The sequence below is a fragment of the Podarcis erhardii genome (genome assembly GCF_964252035.2).
Source record: "Podarcis erhardii genome assembly, chromosome: 15".
Lineage (NCBI taxonomy): Eukaryota > Metazoa > Chordata > Lepidosauria > Squamata > Lacertidae > Podarcis > Podarcis erhardii.
This window is the reverse complement of record NC_138505.1, coordinates 35,656,553-35,673,864: the sequence shown is the minus strand read 5'-3', so window position 1 is coordinate 35,673,864 and position 17,312 is coordinate 35,656,553. Positions and strand designations below refer to the sequence as shown.

The 17,312-nt window shown below is 42.3% G+C and overlaps 1 protein-coding gene and 1 long non-coding RNA gene across 8 annotated transcripts in view; one reads left to right on the top strand and one right to left on the bottom strand.

Moving 5' to 3' along the window:
* Window positions 1–709: 709 nt before the first annotated feature.
* On the bottom strand, window positions 710–6,868 carry LOC309330581. Its single transcript, XR_014151489.1, has 3 exons — window positions 6,662–6,868; window positions 2,205–2,311; window positions 710–813 (listed from the first exon to the last, which is right to left on the bottom strand). It is a non-coding gene; the product is annotated as an uncharacterized lncRNA (long non-coding RNA).
* A 135-nt stretch (window positions 6,869–7,003) lies between these two features.
* The window catches only part of SFSWAP (splicing factor SWAP), a 107,000-nt gene continuing 96,691 nt past the window's right edge, over window positions 7,004–17,312 (top strand). For 2 of the 7 annotated variants that reach the window (XM_081842235.1, XM_081842234.1), the window contains exons 1-4: window positions 7,004–7,423; window positions 11,793–11,962; window positions 12,519–12,653; window positions 16,805–16,893. In XM_081842235.1, the coding sequence (XP_081698361.1) occupies window positions 7,131–7,423; window positions 11,793–11,962; window positions 12,519–12,653; window positions 16,805–16,893 (687 nt within the window). In that variant the 5' untranslated portion in view covers window positions 7,004–7,130. Of the gene's footprint in view, window positions 12,654–16,804; window positions 16,894–17,312 lie in introns of all 7 variants that reach the window. The other 5 variants (XM_081842233.1, XM_081842239.1, XM_081842237.1 and 2 more) reach the window with 5 other exon arrangements.

Sequence of the window (17,312 nt, the reverse complement as noted above, 5' to 3'; positions counted from 1 at the left end):
CAGCAGATTCCAAAATCAATCTTCCTTCCTGCTCCTCTTCCTGATGTAGAGCTCCCTTCACCCCTTATTCCCTGGCAGGGAGGGTTTGTGCGTTATTTTGGGGTCCGCCTCAGATGCCAAAATGTCTTGGGCCAGCCCTGATCATCAGAGTAGCCATTGTGGGCCTCTGCAGATGCTCTTGGGTCTACAGTGCACATCAGCCAGCATGGCCAATGGTCAATAACCATGGGAGTTGTCGTCAAACAACATCAAGATGATACCACATTGGCTCCATCTAGTCCGAGTCTGGAAATCCTCATAACGCTTGGTTTCCAGACCCTTGAACATCTTAGTCACCCTCCTCTGCACGTGTTCCAGCTTGTCAACATCCTTCTTAAACTGTGGTACCCAGAACTGGACACAGTATTCCAGGTGTGGTCTGACCAAGGCAGAGTAGTGGTACTAGTACAGTGGTACCGTGGTTCTCAAATGCCTTGGTACTCAAACAACTTGGAACCCAAACACTGCAAACCCAGAAGTAAGTGGACGAGCCGGTAGCACGGCGCGGAGGCACTCGAACAGCTGCTGGTGTGAGTCTGTGGACACCAAGATGTCATCAAAATATGGTACCACACCCGGAAGCCCTTGCAGGAGATGCTCCATAAGGCTTTGGAAGATGCCAGGAGCCACACTCACCCCGAACAATGGAATGCCCCTCGGTGGGTGACGATCGTCTGGGCTTCAGCAGTGGCATCATCGACAGGCAGTTGTTGATAGACGTGATAGGCAGGATTCAAGCACAAGAGCACTTCCACCTTCTGTGAATGTCAGCAGCTGGTATTCAGAGTCAAACTGCTTCCTTTAGTTTTATTTTTATTCAGCTTGATGTAACACAGAAAATTCCTTTGCATTATTTCAGAAGAGTTCCATATGGAGTTTGCATTTTGTGGGACACAAGGTTTGAATGTCTCCATGGCAACAGAGCATCAGAGGGGAAAGACAAAGCCCAAACTGAAAATATTTAATTATGAAGTGAGTGCTTTGTGCTTTTGTTTACAGGGAAACAACAGAACTCCTCTTGTGGGCTCTTAATATCTTGGAAAAATATATATATAAACCCATCGCACAAAGCACAACAGATATTATCAACAAATCCAATTGCCAACTCCCATGGTAATTTTAAATTTATTCATTTCTTTCCAAAGCAACATTTATAAAAGTTGATGGGATGTATTGCTCGACACCTCTTTGGTGTTAAGATTAGTAGATCTCTGACTAATTTGAACCTATTGTGTTGAATTAGAGGTACTAAAGGACTGGTCTCTATTATTCATGGAATGCTTTTAGAGCTTACCATTGGTCCTGTAGGCAATATGTTTTCTTGGGAGGAGTATTTGAATAGAGGAATTTGAATGGAAATCACTGTGGTCAGCTAAGCATTAGAAATCTGTTTCATCATATGAGCGGGAACGTTCCCTCAAAGTTCTGCTCAGACAGCATTGTACCTGTCCAGATGTCTCACATTGCAACACAATCAACACAGGATTTCTGGAGGGGCTGTGGACTCTGAGGTACATTCATCCATCTTTGGTGGGAATGCCCTCAGGTTTCATTATTCAGGTTGCAAGTATGTCAAGAAATATCTGAAATAGTTAAATAACCTGTTCTGTCATTACTGAATATGTAGAAAAACAACAAGAAAGAACTTTTGACATGGATATTTGCTGACTATCGGTCTCGTGCCTGTATTTAGCCTTAGATGGATGCTAGCTGCAGCTAGGATTTCAATAGCCCAGCAATTGAAAACCTTGACAAATTTGAGGCGCGCGCGGGGGGGCGGGGGCAGAGCCAGAAAGTAGGAATGGAGGGCAAGGAGTCTTGATTTAAAATAATAATGATGCTTTGTGCGTCCGTGTCTAACCTTGCCCCTTTCTAAAATTTATCTATTCGTTTGTGTTTTTCTTTTTGTAAATCTACCAAAGAATAAAATCAAATCTGGATTAAGGGGTTTTCTCAGGACGATGTGTGCTGTGTCCCATTAGCGTAGTATTGGTGGAAATGCTCTGGGGTATGTGTGGCATAAATGGGGGCTTGAGGAGGGTCGGTTTGGGAGGAGGGGAGTGATTATTGTTCCTATTTTCACCGGGAGGAATGCATAGCTGTCAGCTTTCAGATTTGAAAATAAGGGATCAGCAGCCTCAAAAATAAGGGATCAGCAGCCTCACCTGTCCCAGGCACTCCTGTCTTCCACTGCCTCCCGCAGTTTGGTCAAACTCATGCTAGTAGCTTCCAGAACACTGTCCAACCATCTCGTCCTCATGGTTCAATGTTACTAGTGAGCAAAGTTACCCAGTCAGGATTTAAATCTTGGTCCTAACTTTTGGGGTTAAGTTTCTATTTAGCTGTACATTAATACTGACAAACCGTATCTCCCATTCATCTCTCAGATCCCCTTGTAAATCTAAAGTACTGACCTCACCACATCCTGCGGTAAAAAAATTCCCCAAGTTAATTACACATTGTGTGAAGGTAAGTGTGTGAAGCTACAGGATCCCTACTATCAGCTTAAGTGACACATTCCCTCTCTCTCTCTCTCTCTCTCTCTCTCTCTCTCTCTCACACACACACACACACACACACAGAGTACAGCCCCTCCGAGCCAAAGGCCCAAAGGCAGAAAGCCCAGCCTTCAGCCAAACAAAGCCTCAAGCGGTGGTTCCCACAGCGCAGCAACCCAGCAAAGGGATACAGCAGCAAGGAAACCACCGTCACCTCTCCGCTGGGAAGCGCTGAGCAAAGGCGAGTCCCCAGGCAACGCGGCCAATTTGATTGGCACAAGGCATGCAAGCTCCACCCGCCAGTCATTCTCAGACTCCTTATTGGGCAGCTGAGCAATGCAGTTGAGGAGCCTCCCTGGCCGGCAGGGAGGGAGAGGAGCTGCTTCCTTTGAAATCCAGGAAATTTACGGAATACAGTATCAACAATCCGGGATAGCAGCGGGAAACGGCGCTGGAATAAGGGAGTTTCCCGCTAAATAAGGGAAGGATGACAGCTATGGGAATGTTGGAGGGTATGTGATGGGTAGGTAAGATGCATAAATCATGATTGCCACCACCATCTCTTACAGTTGGCCTTGCTGGCTGGGGCTGATGGGAGTTGGAGTTTGGCAACTGGAGATGGGGGCAGGAGTGTCGCTGGGAAAGGGATGTGGCCTGGGAAGAGTCTCGAGAACCAAATGGAGGGGCCTGGAGGACCACATTTGGCCCCCAGACCTGAGATTCCCCAGTCCAGCAGACTCAAGAAAGTGGTGTTGGAGGGAGTAGATTGAGAGCGAAAGGAGGGTTGTGAGGACTCTCAGTGCTGGGGAGTGGCTTCAAATCTGAATACGGATTGGTTCGGAAATAAGATGATCTGTTCCCTGGCTTTGGAGGAAACAGCTTGGTTTTATTTCTGAAAAATTCCAGTTTGAGCCAGGAGGCCTCGCCCATCACTCCCTGAAAAACACTATATGTATATATTTCATCCTCAGATGCCCTGGAGGTTGAACTAGTCCGCCCACATACCAAACATGGTATGTTTACCAAAGTGGAAGGCAATATTTTTCAGCATATGACATGAGCAGCAAATGAAAGGCCCAAGGGCAAACGTTGATTTATTCTTAAGTAAACGCATAGTTTTGGCAGGATTCCTTAATGCAAAGAGGCATCGTTGCCCCAGCTCTCTGCCAATGTTTGCAAATCACCTAATCCTACAATCCTTAAATAAAGAATGAACTCCTTCAGCGACAAGGGAAAGTGCAGCTACCCTAGTGAAGGGGCGACGTGATATGAGTAGCCGATTTCCATCCCTAGGACACTTGTGCAAAATTATTGGCTCCATAGAACTCAGCTGGAGGTCTAGTATCACAAGACAGTGCTCCAACCCCAACCCCTCTAAACCTGGATATTTTCTACCATTGCCTCTGCACTCGGGAATGTCCTTCCCTCTGCCATATATGTGAAGCATCATCAATTATTTGCTTCAGGTGTCTTGTTACAGGGGTGCTGAAATATACTCGGAATCAGGAATGGATTTCATGCTCTTTATTCAGCTCATAATGGTGAGGAGGAATGGAAGTTCCCCCAGAATGTCTGCTTTATATACATTATTTACACAATGGGCCCCACGTGATTGGCTAATTCCAGGATTCTCCTGTAGGCCAATCAGGTTGCGGATTCACTTCCACCTGGAGCTGGATTGGGTGGCTCCTGTGGACCAATCAGACTGCTGCATTCTGGGTCCTATGGTTCTAGGACCAATCAGACTGCTGCATTCTGAATCCTATGGTTCTAGGACCAATCAGACTGCTGCATTTTGGATCCTATTCAACTCAGTACATAACAGGTGGCTTGTCTCATTTCTTCGCTTGCTATTGCTTCTTCTTCCCAGCTATTGTTTTGCATGAACTCAGCCGATAACACCACTAGCTTTGCGTAACAGAAAATAAGGGGACGGGGAGGAAATCTAGCACAAATGAACTGCACACAGGTGTTCCCTCCTCTATGACTTCCGGGGTACTCTTTTTCAAGGGTTAGCGCTCTGGCCTAGGAGGCTATCATTGCTGGAGACTCAAATGGGACAGGAGAGGCATGGCTGGCTGTGGGCAGTCTTTGGGGTTGGGGGAGGTTCTCCAGCAGGACAAACTTGGTTCAGTTGATAGGAGCTCTACTCCAGTCACCATCCTAATGCTCTCTGCCCCCAAGCTGCAACAAGGTTAAAAAACAAAACAATAACTCCCACCAAAACCCAAAGAGACTGGAACTACCACCCACTGGTTCTTCCCATTCCCAAGCTTCATTTGGGCCCATGGCCAGCCACCTAGTTTTTTCGCTTCAGGCAGCAATGCTGTGGTCCTGGAGAAGGTTGGGCACAGTGTACTCCATTTTGCCATGGGTGATTGTTCTCACTTGTTCTGTCAGGATCCCAGTACGTCGTCAAAATAGGACAGGGACTGGACTGACTACAGCTGTTTTATCTATTTTAAAATTTTATTTTTATTTTTTTTCAAATTTTCACACCAAACATTAACCAATACAACCATTGATTAGTCATCGAATTCCCTTCCCCCCTTACATGGTTCATTTTTATTTTTATTTTTTTAATAAATATTTATTAAAGTTTTTGAATATGAATGCACAAATAATAAACAATCTTACTTCTATCACAAACGTAGTTTCATCACTTCTTTGGGCTTCCTCGCATCTCCCGCTCCCATTTACATCGTTAAAAGATTTTTCCAAACAAATTATCAACTTGTTTACAATCTCGTATCCACTCCAAATATAATCTAGCGATTCTTCCAAAAAATTTTATATTTTCTTTAGTCTCACTTATCATCAAATTTAAATCAAATTTAGTTGTGGCCAATTTTTTATAATCTAGCATCCTTCTTAACATTCAACCAAATTACAATGTTTTTGTAGATACATCTTAAATTTCTTCCAGTCTTCCTCAATCTTCTCTTCTCCCAGGTCTCGGATTCTGCCAGTCATCTCGGCCAGTTACATGGTTCATTTTTAATTATCCATTACTACTGCATATTCTCATTATTCCATATTTTCCCCCTTTCTCATTAGTATACCTTTGCTTAATTGATACTCCTGAAATCACTCTAACCCTGCTAACCTTTTAACCTGTTTGCAATAATTCTTCAGATATTCTACAAGCATTTTCCAATCTTCTCTGAAAATTCTTTCTTCCTCTTCTCTTATTCTACGAGTTAGGTTTGTGAATTCTACATACTCCATCAGTTTCACCTGCTACTCATCCCTCATTGGTACTGTTCCCTCCCTCCATTTCTGAGCATATTTTCATCTGGGCTGCCGTGGTTGCACAGAGAAACGAATTCTTTCGATCTCTGTGGACATATGACCCTACTATTCCTAAAAGAAAGGCTTCTGGTCTTTTTACAAAACACCTTTTGAACTCCCCCCCCCCCATTTCATTATAGATCATTTCCCAGAAGTCCTTAGCTAATTCACATGTCCATCACATAGGGTAAAACGTTCCCTCTGTTTCTTGACATTTCCAACAAATACCTGATTCCGATTTACACATTTTTGCTAAGTTGCTTGGCGTCAAATACCACCTATATATCATTTTCATAATATTATTTTTTAACGTATAGCAGGCTTTGCAGTAGAAAAGTTCCCATTCCCGTATTTTTTCTGCTGCAATTGCAAACTACCGTGTGATCTTTGGATGAAAGGTGGCAACATTTTTGAAAAAATAAATAAATAAAATAAATCCCCCTTTCCGTTGCTCCATTTATTTACAGTAGAAATTACTGTTGTTAGCCGCTCTGAGCCCGGCTTCGGCTGGGGAGGGCGGGATATAAATAAAAATTTTAATAATGATAATAATAATAATAATAATAAAGATAATGAAAATAAATAAATAAATAAATAAATAAATAAATAAATAAATAAATAAATACGCACACAGAGAGGGGAAAGAATATACTGCACCAAACAACAACAACCCCACATTGGCATCTCTGCTTTGTAGCAAGGAAGGCAATTTATGGACCGCCAGATATGCCTGTACTCCAACTCCCATCAGCCCCAGCCAGCAATGTCCAGCAGCCAGGCATGCTGGGAACTGTAGTCCAACAACATCTGGCTCGCGCCGGAGCTCTCTTTACCTTTTCTACTCTCTCTACAGCCGCTTACCCCTTTTCTTAAACCCCGTTTTCAAGACGGCACTTTCGCCACCACTCTCCCCCTCTGCTCCTTTCAACAATGTACTGTACGTATTCACGCGTTTCTCCCTCATCCCTTCCGCACGACACGCATCCCCTCAAGCACCCGCCCCTTCTCGCTGTGGCTTCGAAACCCCCTCCCGTCCCCATAGTCCAACTGACGAATCTGCTGAAGCTCGACTTCCTTCTCTCTTTTTTTTGCCCTCTCGGCGTTCGCCTCAGCCGCCGGAAGCGTCCCGGCCGCCATTTTGTCTCGGGCAATGGCGACGCTGCAGGGCCTGGAGAGGAGCCTGTCAGGGGGGATGTCGTCGTCGTCGTGAGTCCGGGGAGATAGGGGAAAACCGGGCGGGCGAGTTAACTTCTCCCCCGGCCCCCCCCTTGGTTCGGGCGGGAGCAAGACTAGGCCTCGGCGATGTACGTGGGACGGGGCAGCGTGGCGGAGGCCGCGCCGGCGCCGCGGACCATCCTGTCGGTCGGCGGGGCGGCGTCGCGCCCTGCTGCGGCCGCGGCTGCGGGTCCGAGTGGCGGCGGTGGCAGCAGCAGCAGCAGCAGCAGCGACGGAGGAGGAGGAGGAGGAGGCCGCGTGGAGCTCCTCGTCTTCGGCTACGCGTGCAAGCTGTTCCGCGACGATGAGAAGGCCCTTCAGCAGGAGCAAGGCCGCCACCTCATCCCTTGGATGGGAGAGCCCTCCATCATGATCGATAGGTCGGTGCAAGCCAACCCCCCGCCCGCCTATCGCTTCTTCCTTTTCTGTCGTGGTTTTTGGTGTGTGTGTATGCGTGTGTGTGTATGCGTGTATCTTGCGTGTCACGCTTTCAACGACCCTCTGCCAAGCAGGATCAGTAAAGGGAGACCGGGGGCGGGGCGGGGTTAGGGGAGAGAGAGGGAAAAGGCGACACACACACACACCTATATACATACATATACATATACACACACTATGAAGGACTATTTTCATTGTTGCTGATTGGTTTATTATTATTATTAATTTCATGAAATTTAATGCACCGCTTGAATTTTTTAAAAAGTACCTCAAAACAGTGTACAGAAAGATAAAACAGGAAAATGAAAGAGGGGGAATCACAGCTGTGCCAGAAGTTAAAATACTGCAAGCATTAAGATTCACCTCTGCTTTCTAAGCACCTGGGCAGACGTGTCTAAACAGGAATGTTTCCATCAGGTGCTGAAAAATGTACAGTGAAAAGGAGGTGTCTGCTTGAACTCAATAGGCAGGGAGTTCCAAAGTGCAGGTGCTGCCACACTAAACGAATGGGTATTATGTGGCACCTGTATTTTGCTTCGTTTTATTTATTGAACAAGAAGAGTATTGTTTTACTCTCATCACCCAATTTTGCAGGCAGCTGTGTTGGTCTGATTAAGAAAGCGACCGAGGGAAGGAGGAGATAAAACACCCCCAAAAGTTAACAGTAAGGCAGGAGTGGGGAATCTGCATGCTGCCCCCACCAAAAAATGTTTTTGGGACTATAAATCCCATCGTTCTTGACTGCTGACCATGCAGTTTGAGCCCAGCAATATCTTGGGAAGGCTACACCTTTCCCACCTCTGGTTCAGTGTCTTTATTAAGGCTGATCTTTTGCACACTTAATTATCTGGGACTATGCACCTATCAAGTACAGTGGTGCTTGCTTCTGAGTAAACATGTAGGGTTATACTGATGGAGCAGTTAAAAGAGAGTAGTGTTCTTTAGTTCCTAGCCTGTCGCCCTTATTTTATTATTGGGTGGGTGCAAAATCTCCCTTTCTGTCATTTGTTTGTGATGCCAAAAGGAGTAGGGAATTAACTTTAAAGTTGAGCAGATTTATCAAGGCATAAGCATCCATGGGCTAGAGCCCACTTTGTCCTCATTTGGCAGATAATGACAAATTTCCATATATATCCGAATTTGTGTGTGTATGCATGAATTTAATTTTGGGTCTTTATCCTTTTTGACCAAAGCAGCATTTAAAAAGAACAAAACCATTAATAACAACTAGGTTAAAGTTAAAACAACAGCACGTTGCTAGCTGAGGCTAGCATTTTATATATTTGGGCTCAAGCCCATGGATGTCTACGCCACAATAAAATTGTTCATCTTTAAGCTGCCACTGGGCTCCTTACTGTAGTTGATGTAGCAGACCAACGTGGCTACCCCTCTGGATTTGGTGGTGGCAGTGATCATACATGATCCATAGAAGTGATGGGGACGATGACACAGGACTCAGTTTGGGAGCGGGGGAGCGGGCAGTCTTAGGTAGAAGTGCTTTCTTGCAATATAGGATTCAGGCTTCACTTTTGATAACACTTGGTACTTCTAGAAGCCTCTGGCCTCCCCCAATGTTCACTTCCTTCCTGGCAGAGGGTTGACATATAATGCCCCCCTCCCCCTTGTAGGAGGGTTGTGTATGGTTATATATATTTATATATGCTGGGGTGGGAATAATCTCCTTTTCAAACCAAACTTCATAATGGCTTCTCCTATGAACTGAACGAAGACGAGCTTTTTTGTTTGTGTACTGGAAAATAAACAAAATAACTTGTCTCCTTTTCCCTTGGGTTTTAGATGGGTTTTCAAGTAGCCTAATTTTGGAATGTATCCCTTTTGGTATTGTGTTGGCGGCTGGAACGTTTTGTGATGGTACCTGGAATGTTTTGTATGGAAAATGCCTTTCCATCCTAACTTCCAGCAAGACCTGTAGACTGATGGACTCAGCTGTTGGTGATGTGTCAGCCCTAAAATAAAAGACCTCTTCCCTAGATCACTGTTGAGATTCTGCCTCTTCTGTTGTTTAGCTTATTTCTGTTTCACTCTTCCTTCACTGCTGTCTAGGTGACATCTTTGCAACACCCCATGTGAGGCAGGTTAAGTTGGTGAAACGTGATAGCTTTGTAGTGAATGAGCATCATAGCTCAACATGGACCCCAAACCTTCGATTCCTGCTTCTTAACATTTACATCTAGTATTGCTTCTGGCATGTGCCAGCAAATGTTTAAGCAGCTGCTACATATGTTGCTGTTTATCTAATTTGGTTCATTATGTTGCTGATTGGAGGTGCACTGGTAGGATTAGAATCTGATAGTGATTTTTGACTCGTGGAAACCTTTCTGATTGCAATGTTTAGGTAATGGCTTCTGCAATCTTTGTATATCTTCCTTACGCTTGGTAGTGCTTTCAGTTTTGAACAAAACCTTCTAAATGGAGCTTTGTGTCTGGTTGGATAGTCTCAGTGTTGGAGGATTTTCCGCCTGTGCTTTTAGTGGATGGTTATGTAGGGACTTTTTCACGAATACTAATATACAAGGAGACTGAACCAGATTTTTAAGTAGTGATGAATTCCCCATAACAGCACAGGAAAGTCTGAATGACTTTGGTTTGAAAAGGGGCACATGGCATATTGTAAATGTTTGCTCCTTCCGTTTCAATTTCACACAAAGCCCCAAATTGAAAACTAATTTTTATGTTATGATAAATAATCCCAAAGTGATAGCACTCTTGAACTTAGGCAAAGCACATGACAAATTACTTTCCGTGGGAATTTCTGTAAAGGACCATTGTATGCCAGTAAAGACTGAAAACGAATTGTATACAGAAAACCTCTATAGATACTAGATAATAAAGTTTCTTTTTCCAGGTACACAACCAAACAAGTGTTTTTAGTTTGAAGGATTGGTGATGAAGTGATAAATTGATTATTAGTTGGAATTCGGTTCCATGCTAAGCAAATTGAATAGCAGTGTAAATTCAAGTGTCTTATGTGCTGGTGGAATTTTCAGTAGGGTTAGGGATGGGGACACACACACACTTAATGGGCAGCTTGTAGTCTGGAATGAATCAGCTGTGAAGAACGGTGGGAGCAAATTGTAGCATATGCTCATGGCCTATAAAGTAAACAATCTACATTTGTAAATTAAGGAGGTTTGACAAACATACACACAACTGTAATACAAATAGCTTTCAGATGGGCAGGGAAATTTTTCTATTTTTCTAGGAATCCTCATTTTTATCTTGAGCAGTCCAAAATTGTTCATCTTCATGAGAAGATGAAATAACATCGGTATTGAGATATTCAAGGCCAAAATTCCTGTGGGAAAATGCTTTTGGTAATCCGTTGCTTGTTGTGATATTTTTTATTTTAAGCTGGTCAGACTTTTATGCAGTGTCCATCTCGGACTGGTGGAATTCATTGCTGTGTCAACTCACTTTTTCCAAATCACATGGAAACTATTGGATTATTACTAACATTCTTCAATAAACTAAGCTAAACAAATGTTGTACAAATAATTCCACAGAAATTATTAGACAATAAAAATGCTTACTAAGTTACTTGTCAATCATACATTTATAGCACACACTTCAGTTTACAAAAATATATTTGATTGCCTGAGGGTGATTCTTACTTGCCAAAGGTGACTAAATGAAAAGCTGTTTACAAGCCCAAAATAAACCATTTAACTGTATTTAAGGAGACTTCTGTATCTCTTGAGCATTATGGTATTTTTAGTACCTTCTGTAGAGAACCTCCTTAAATTGCACATATGTTACTGTTCCTATATATGTGTGTCTCTCTATCACATAATCAGCACTTCTTTCCTCAGCCAAATGGCTAGGGGCCGAGCCTAGCCATGATTTTACCTCCAATGGACGCAAGTTTCTTTGGTGAAGATTTCTCCTGAGAGTTCGAGACTAGCAGAAAGAAGCGAGGAAATTGCGACCGTTTGGTTCTTACGGATAGGTATTTATGTATTTGGGTTTGTGTAAATGTAACATATTGCCTTTCCACAAAAAATATGTATTTTATCAAGGGTGTTGAATGGTTGAACCATAAACGGTAAGAACAATGGAGGAATTGGTTCTTTTTTAACTAGTAAGATCTTTTGTAATAGTCTTAAAGGGGGATTTGAAACCTATATTTAAAAAAAAAAAATCATAGTGGGTGAGAAGTGATTAGTCAGATTAAAATACTGATTTAATTCATATTAAATCTTCTTCTTTTTCAAATGTGTGTGGTAAGTATTTGTATAGTGGCAGAAACTAAAGCCCAAAGTTCTTCCATTGACCATATCTTTCATGTTGCAGGTATGATGGGCGTGGTCACCTGCATGACCTTTCTGAATATGATGCTGAATATTCCACATGGAACAGAGATTACCAGTTGTCTGAAGAGGAGGCTAGAATAGAAGCCCTCTGTGATGAAGAGAGGTATTTAGCCTTGCGTACGGACTTGCTTGAGGAGGAGGCAAGGCAAGGTATTGCTCAAGGACAACTTCCTGAGTTAGAACACATTTAATTGAAAATAACTTTTTTAAAAATTTGTTCCCACTCATTATATACTCACTCTTTCTGATATTATTTTGACAGTACCCAGTGGATTCGAAAAGCAAGCGTCTTTGCGTATCTGAGAGGACCTCAGGATAGTTTATATGTAGAGCCACACAGAATTTGCCCAAGTTTTGAGGGCAGGCTGAGAATTGAGACACTTTTAACTGTTCTTCTTTAACAGTATTGTATCAATTAAAAAGTTCATGTCTTTGTCTTTGTTTTAAGTAGAATGATTTAACTCTTAAGACACTTATCTCAGCAGGAGAAAACCGATCATCCAGACAAAACCAAAAAAAGCATATGCCTTCTGCCCTCTGGGGCTGACACAAGTCTCAGTGACCACAGATGACCTGTGTGGTGCATTTGCTGTAAATGGTTGTGCTTGAATGTTAGGTTTCAAACCATTAACATACTTTGAAAAAATAAAAGTCTTGTGGGAGTTTTGTGTTCATTTTTTAATTGAATTTTGCATTTTTATTCAAGAGGAAGAATATAAGAGACTGAGTGAAGCTTTGGCAGAAGACGGTACCTATAATGCAGTGGGATTCACTTACAGTAGTGATTATTATGATCCTTCGGAGCCCACTGAGGAGGAGGAACAGCCTTCAAAAGCAAAAGGTAAGATTCTGTGGATTATTAGGGAGATTACCTTTTTTTTCAGAAATAATACTTTCAGGCTCAGCATGTGAACTGTATGAGAGATCTAGAAAGAACAATCTTGTTGAAGATGCATTATCATCCTATGCCATTTGTAAAATTATCTGAGCAAACAGAGCTTTGTCATTACGCAAATAGGCAAAATTCTGTTAAGTTATTTTCTGTGTTTCCTGGGGACTCCAATGTTATGGATGCCAGAGATGTCCCTCTCAAGCAGGAATGAGAAACCTGTGCCTATTCAAAGGTTGTTGAACTCCAGTTATCAGACCCAGCCAACATAGCCAGTGATCAGGGGTGCTTGGAGTTGTAGTTCAGCAGCATTTGGATGGCAACTGATACTCCATCCTGATTTGAGGAAAGACATGTAGTTGCAAAGGTAGGCATGAACTTCATTCTGAAGCCTTTAGTTTTGTATTTATAGCAAGGAGACGAGAGTTCATATTGTTTTGCCTTTTTTTAGTAGTAGTTCACCTTTATTGCTTGTCTTTATTTATTTAGTAGTTTTTAAAATCTTTTGGTGATTGTCAAAGAGTCATGCATGAACCTCAACACAAAGTTTTTATTTCCCTTTGTGTTTCTTTTCTGGGAACTTCAGCTGGACAAGAATTATTAAAGTTGGGAAAGGGCTTGTTAATTGTATAACATGTAATTAACACATTCATCCTAGAAATTAGAAGGTTGTATTTTTTTAAAAAAAATACTGCCTCTAAAAGTAATAAAATTAAATACAAAAACAGAAAACTTCATATTAATCAATATCTATCAAATGTATAATGTTTGTTTTAAAAACTACAATTCCCTTCTTCAGTATTTCATTTTTTGTTATAGTTGACCATGTTTACTTATGTTAATCAATGGAGACATATGGACAAACTGAAATGAAATAATTCAAGGCTGCAAAAGCTTTCTGGGAGGATTCTGCCTTGTCATAGAATATCAAATGTGTGGTTATTTTAAATACCCTCTCCTAAGAGAGAATTGCTTTGATGCAGTACAGAAGCTCAGTATTTTTTTACAAACACACAGGAATTTTCTATGCAGTCAGAAACAAGAGAACTCTGTAGTGATTGTCAGCTTTTGGTAAGAGCTCTGTTTTTGTTGCTGCCAAAATTGCCTGTGGATGAAGGCAAGGGGAGCTGTTAGTTAGTTAGTTAGTTAGTTAGTTAGTTGTGGCCCAGGTTGTTCAGGTTATCTAAATCCAATTTGAGAATAGCGAGTCAGAATTTTAAACGGCAAAGAAGTAGCTTTTTTTTGTTCAATTAACATGTTTGGTGTCCCTCCCCTAGACGCTCTTTGAGAAACTCAAAATGCTTTTAACACTTAGTAATGGCAAGACTCACTGTTGTGTCAAATCTTACAACACACTTCTAGAGGTTTTAGCACCACTGGAGTGAAACATGTTCTTAAGGCAGATCATTAAAGCAGGCTCCCTGTAGTGAACTTAGTTGTCTCAAAGTGTCTTCCTAAACAGGAGGTAGAACAGTAGCTTTGCAGAAAACTGTTGAAAATATTTGAGAAGTGTAGGGAGGTTAAGTCTCTTCATCTGTTCCATGTCTTGCACTCCCTGCAGATTTAGGACAAAAAGCAGACTCAACACTTCCCAGCTCTTTTGGCTTCTGTTGTACCATAATAGTTAAGTCAGTGCAGTACAGAATTCTACAATTTAAGCAGAAATCTGATTGTTTATCTCCTTTATCTTTCTCCAACTTTTCTGACAATTGGGTCCCAAAGTGGTTTACATCAGTAATAATTAAAGCAAAATAATCAGGCCTGGCCATCAGGCTAGCAAATCAGGCCATCAGGACAAGGTACATAAGGGAAGGGGAGTCATGGGAAAGGATAGAGGGAACTCTCTTCTTCAAAACTTAGAATTAAGTAGTATGCTGTAAGCAGGCATGTAGCCATATGAGGCCAGGACGATTTCCCCCTTGCTTGAGTTCTCATTTGAATAGCAATAGGTTCTTGTTCCTTTTGGCTGATAGATGGGACCCATGTGCCCATTCCCCATGTTTCTGCAGCCTCTATGCAACTGTCAGTTGAATGAATTGAGTTATTTCTGGGTGTGGAAAGCAAGCTCCCTGCATCTGTTTTTATCTCTGGCCAGTGGATGGGGCTGGTTGAGCTCTCTCTTTCCTTTATGTTCTTCCTTGGTTCCCTGGCCAATGTGATGCCTTTTAGCTGTGCCATCCCAGGGCAATCCTATTCTGAGGTGTTCCTGAGCCCATTGATTTTGTGTATCATAATCATATGACCTATACCATCTGTCAGTAGGAGCCATTTTGTATAATGGAGGCATATCTGACTCTATAGCAAATGAAAAGTCATATGTGTATGTAATAGGATAAGGGGTTGCTTGTGCGTAAGCGCTAAAACGCTCCCAGTTTTGTGGTTAGTTTTAAACTCTCCCTAACCGGACAGCCATGAGTGCGTGGCTGCCTTAATCACTGGCAGAATCCGTCAGTGGGCGTTTCCTGAATTTCTTCCAACATAAAAGTTCTTTGACAGAAAGTCTCCTCCTTGATTCCCTGCGCGACAGCTTTCTGCACAGAGTGGGCGTTCCAAGGGGAGGTCCTGAGCTCTCACCACTGGCCTCACTTGAAGCGTCTCTGAGCCTCACCTCCGATGCTGTCTCCTCCTTCCCTCCTTCTTCAGCGGAAACTCTCCCTCTCCCCCTGCTGGTTCCCTCCTCAGCATCCGAGGGTCTCCCAGCATCCGAGAGCCTCTCCACCACCCTGAGCTCCGATGGCAGTTCCCTGACAGTGTATTAGAACGATATGGAAATGTCAAAAACATTTCAATGAAATTCTTTTGTTGTCAAGTTTGGTATCCTTTTGTGTCCTTATTAGATAGCTCCAAACTCTGGTTGAGCGGGATTGGTGTTAATTATGGCTGTGAGAATTCACAAAGGGGAGGGGAGGCGACATACCAATTCTGTGTTAAGAACTCAGGTTGTTAACACTATGTGTGCCCACTGTGGTTTTAGGTTGTCACAAAAGCACTCGCACAGGTTGCCGTTGCTTGATTTAAAGAGACCTTTTCTCTTGTTCCTCTGCAGCCCTCTGTGCCCATCCTATGCTGGCTCAGGAGGGTCCCCTGCCCTCTGGAGAAGCCTTTCAGATGATGGGGAGGGGGGCAGGGGAGGGAGCAAGTGTCTTTAAAAAGAAAAGCAAGTGAAAACCAGTGCAGATCTGGCTTGAAGTATAGTAAACATTGGGTGAAGTTTAATGGCATTATTTATTAACTGCACCTCTGTGCTTTTTGTTGTATTCTTAAGAATGCTTTAAGATTACATGCATTAAAGGACTAGGTGCCATTGTACTGGTGAGCCTCTCTGTTTACTGATACTAATTGAGTTGAAAGGAATGAGAATTGTAGGATAGGAAGAGGCAGGGGGCAGGGAGAACAATCAGTTCAAAAGCCATAAGGTGGATTGTATCAAGATTCTCACAAAAGATTTATTTCTAGCCATTTTGAAATAATATGGTTGCATATACACTTTGAAGAGAACATTTTCCTCTTATTAATTGGTTCTGATCCCATGAACCATGTATGCTGGAATGTCACTTCATTGCAGGTGTTCTATGTCAGTTCCAGGAAACACAGTCTTGCTGTGATGGTTTAATTGCTTTGAGATACAAAGAGATATAATTTCTGCCATCCTCCTTTGTAAAGATGTGTGTATTTCAGGTGGTGAGGTTGAGAGCTTAATTACAGTCCAGAAAAAAGAACCCCAAAGACAATATATGTAGTAGACTGTCTGCGGCACATGTGGATTTTTAGTTAGATTATCTGCCGTTTGTGGGGGATGGAGTGGGAATTGCTATGAAGTTCCTGGGTGGTTTGAATGTTTCTATTGTAAATAAACCCTGGCAATCTGACTTTATTTGCTGTGCATAATTGCACAATTAATCACAGGCATATTTTGAGATTTTTTGGTGGCAAGGATAGGCCAACCAAATATGAACTATGAAACAAAAATTTGAATTATAAAAAGCATTAAAATATGTAGGAAAAAATTGACTGTCAAACATGTTAAGAATGCTTGTGCTATGGTTTATGTGTGTTGTGTTCAGATTGCAAAACTAGCTGTTATATCATTTTCTTACTAATAGCTGCTGCGGCCAAGGCAGAACATGCAGAGGAAAATGAAGAACCATTTATTGCTCCTTTGGGACTGAATGTACCTTCTGACGTGGAGCTGGTAAGTGTAGTATGTGTGTGTGTGTTTCAATGTCATATCTGAAACATTTTTGAAATGACTGAGTTTTTGTTTTTCAGGAATTACTTGTTATGCAGAAAGAGATTGGCAACCAATTCTAAAAAAAATGTATTGTAAAATCTTCCTGGGAATCTTGTCAGAAGTCATGCTGCTCAGTGCTTGGTCTTAATTGAAATCAGCAGACTTAGGCTCAAATCATATACACACCTGGCAGTATGCCTCATTGAACACTGGGTGACCTGCTCCCATGTAAATATGCACAGGATCTGGCTGTTAAATGTTTCACGTATTAATTCCTAAACTGTCTCCTGGGGAAACATTAGTATGCTAGGAGGGGAGTACTTGTGTTGCACTGAGTCCGCAGTAGAAGCTGCTGCTTGCTATATTGGTATATGGGAAGT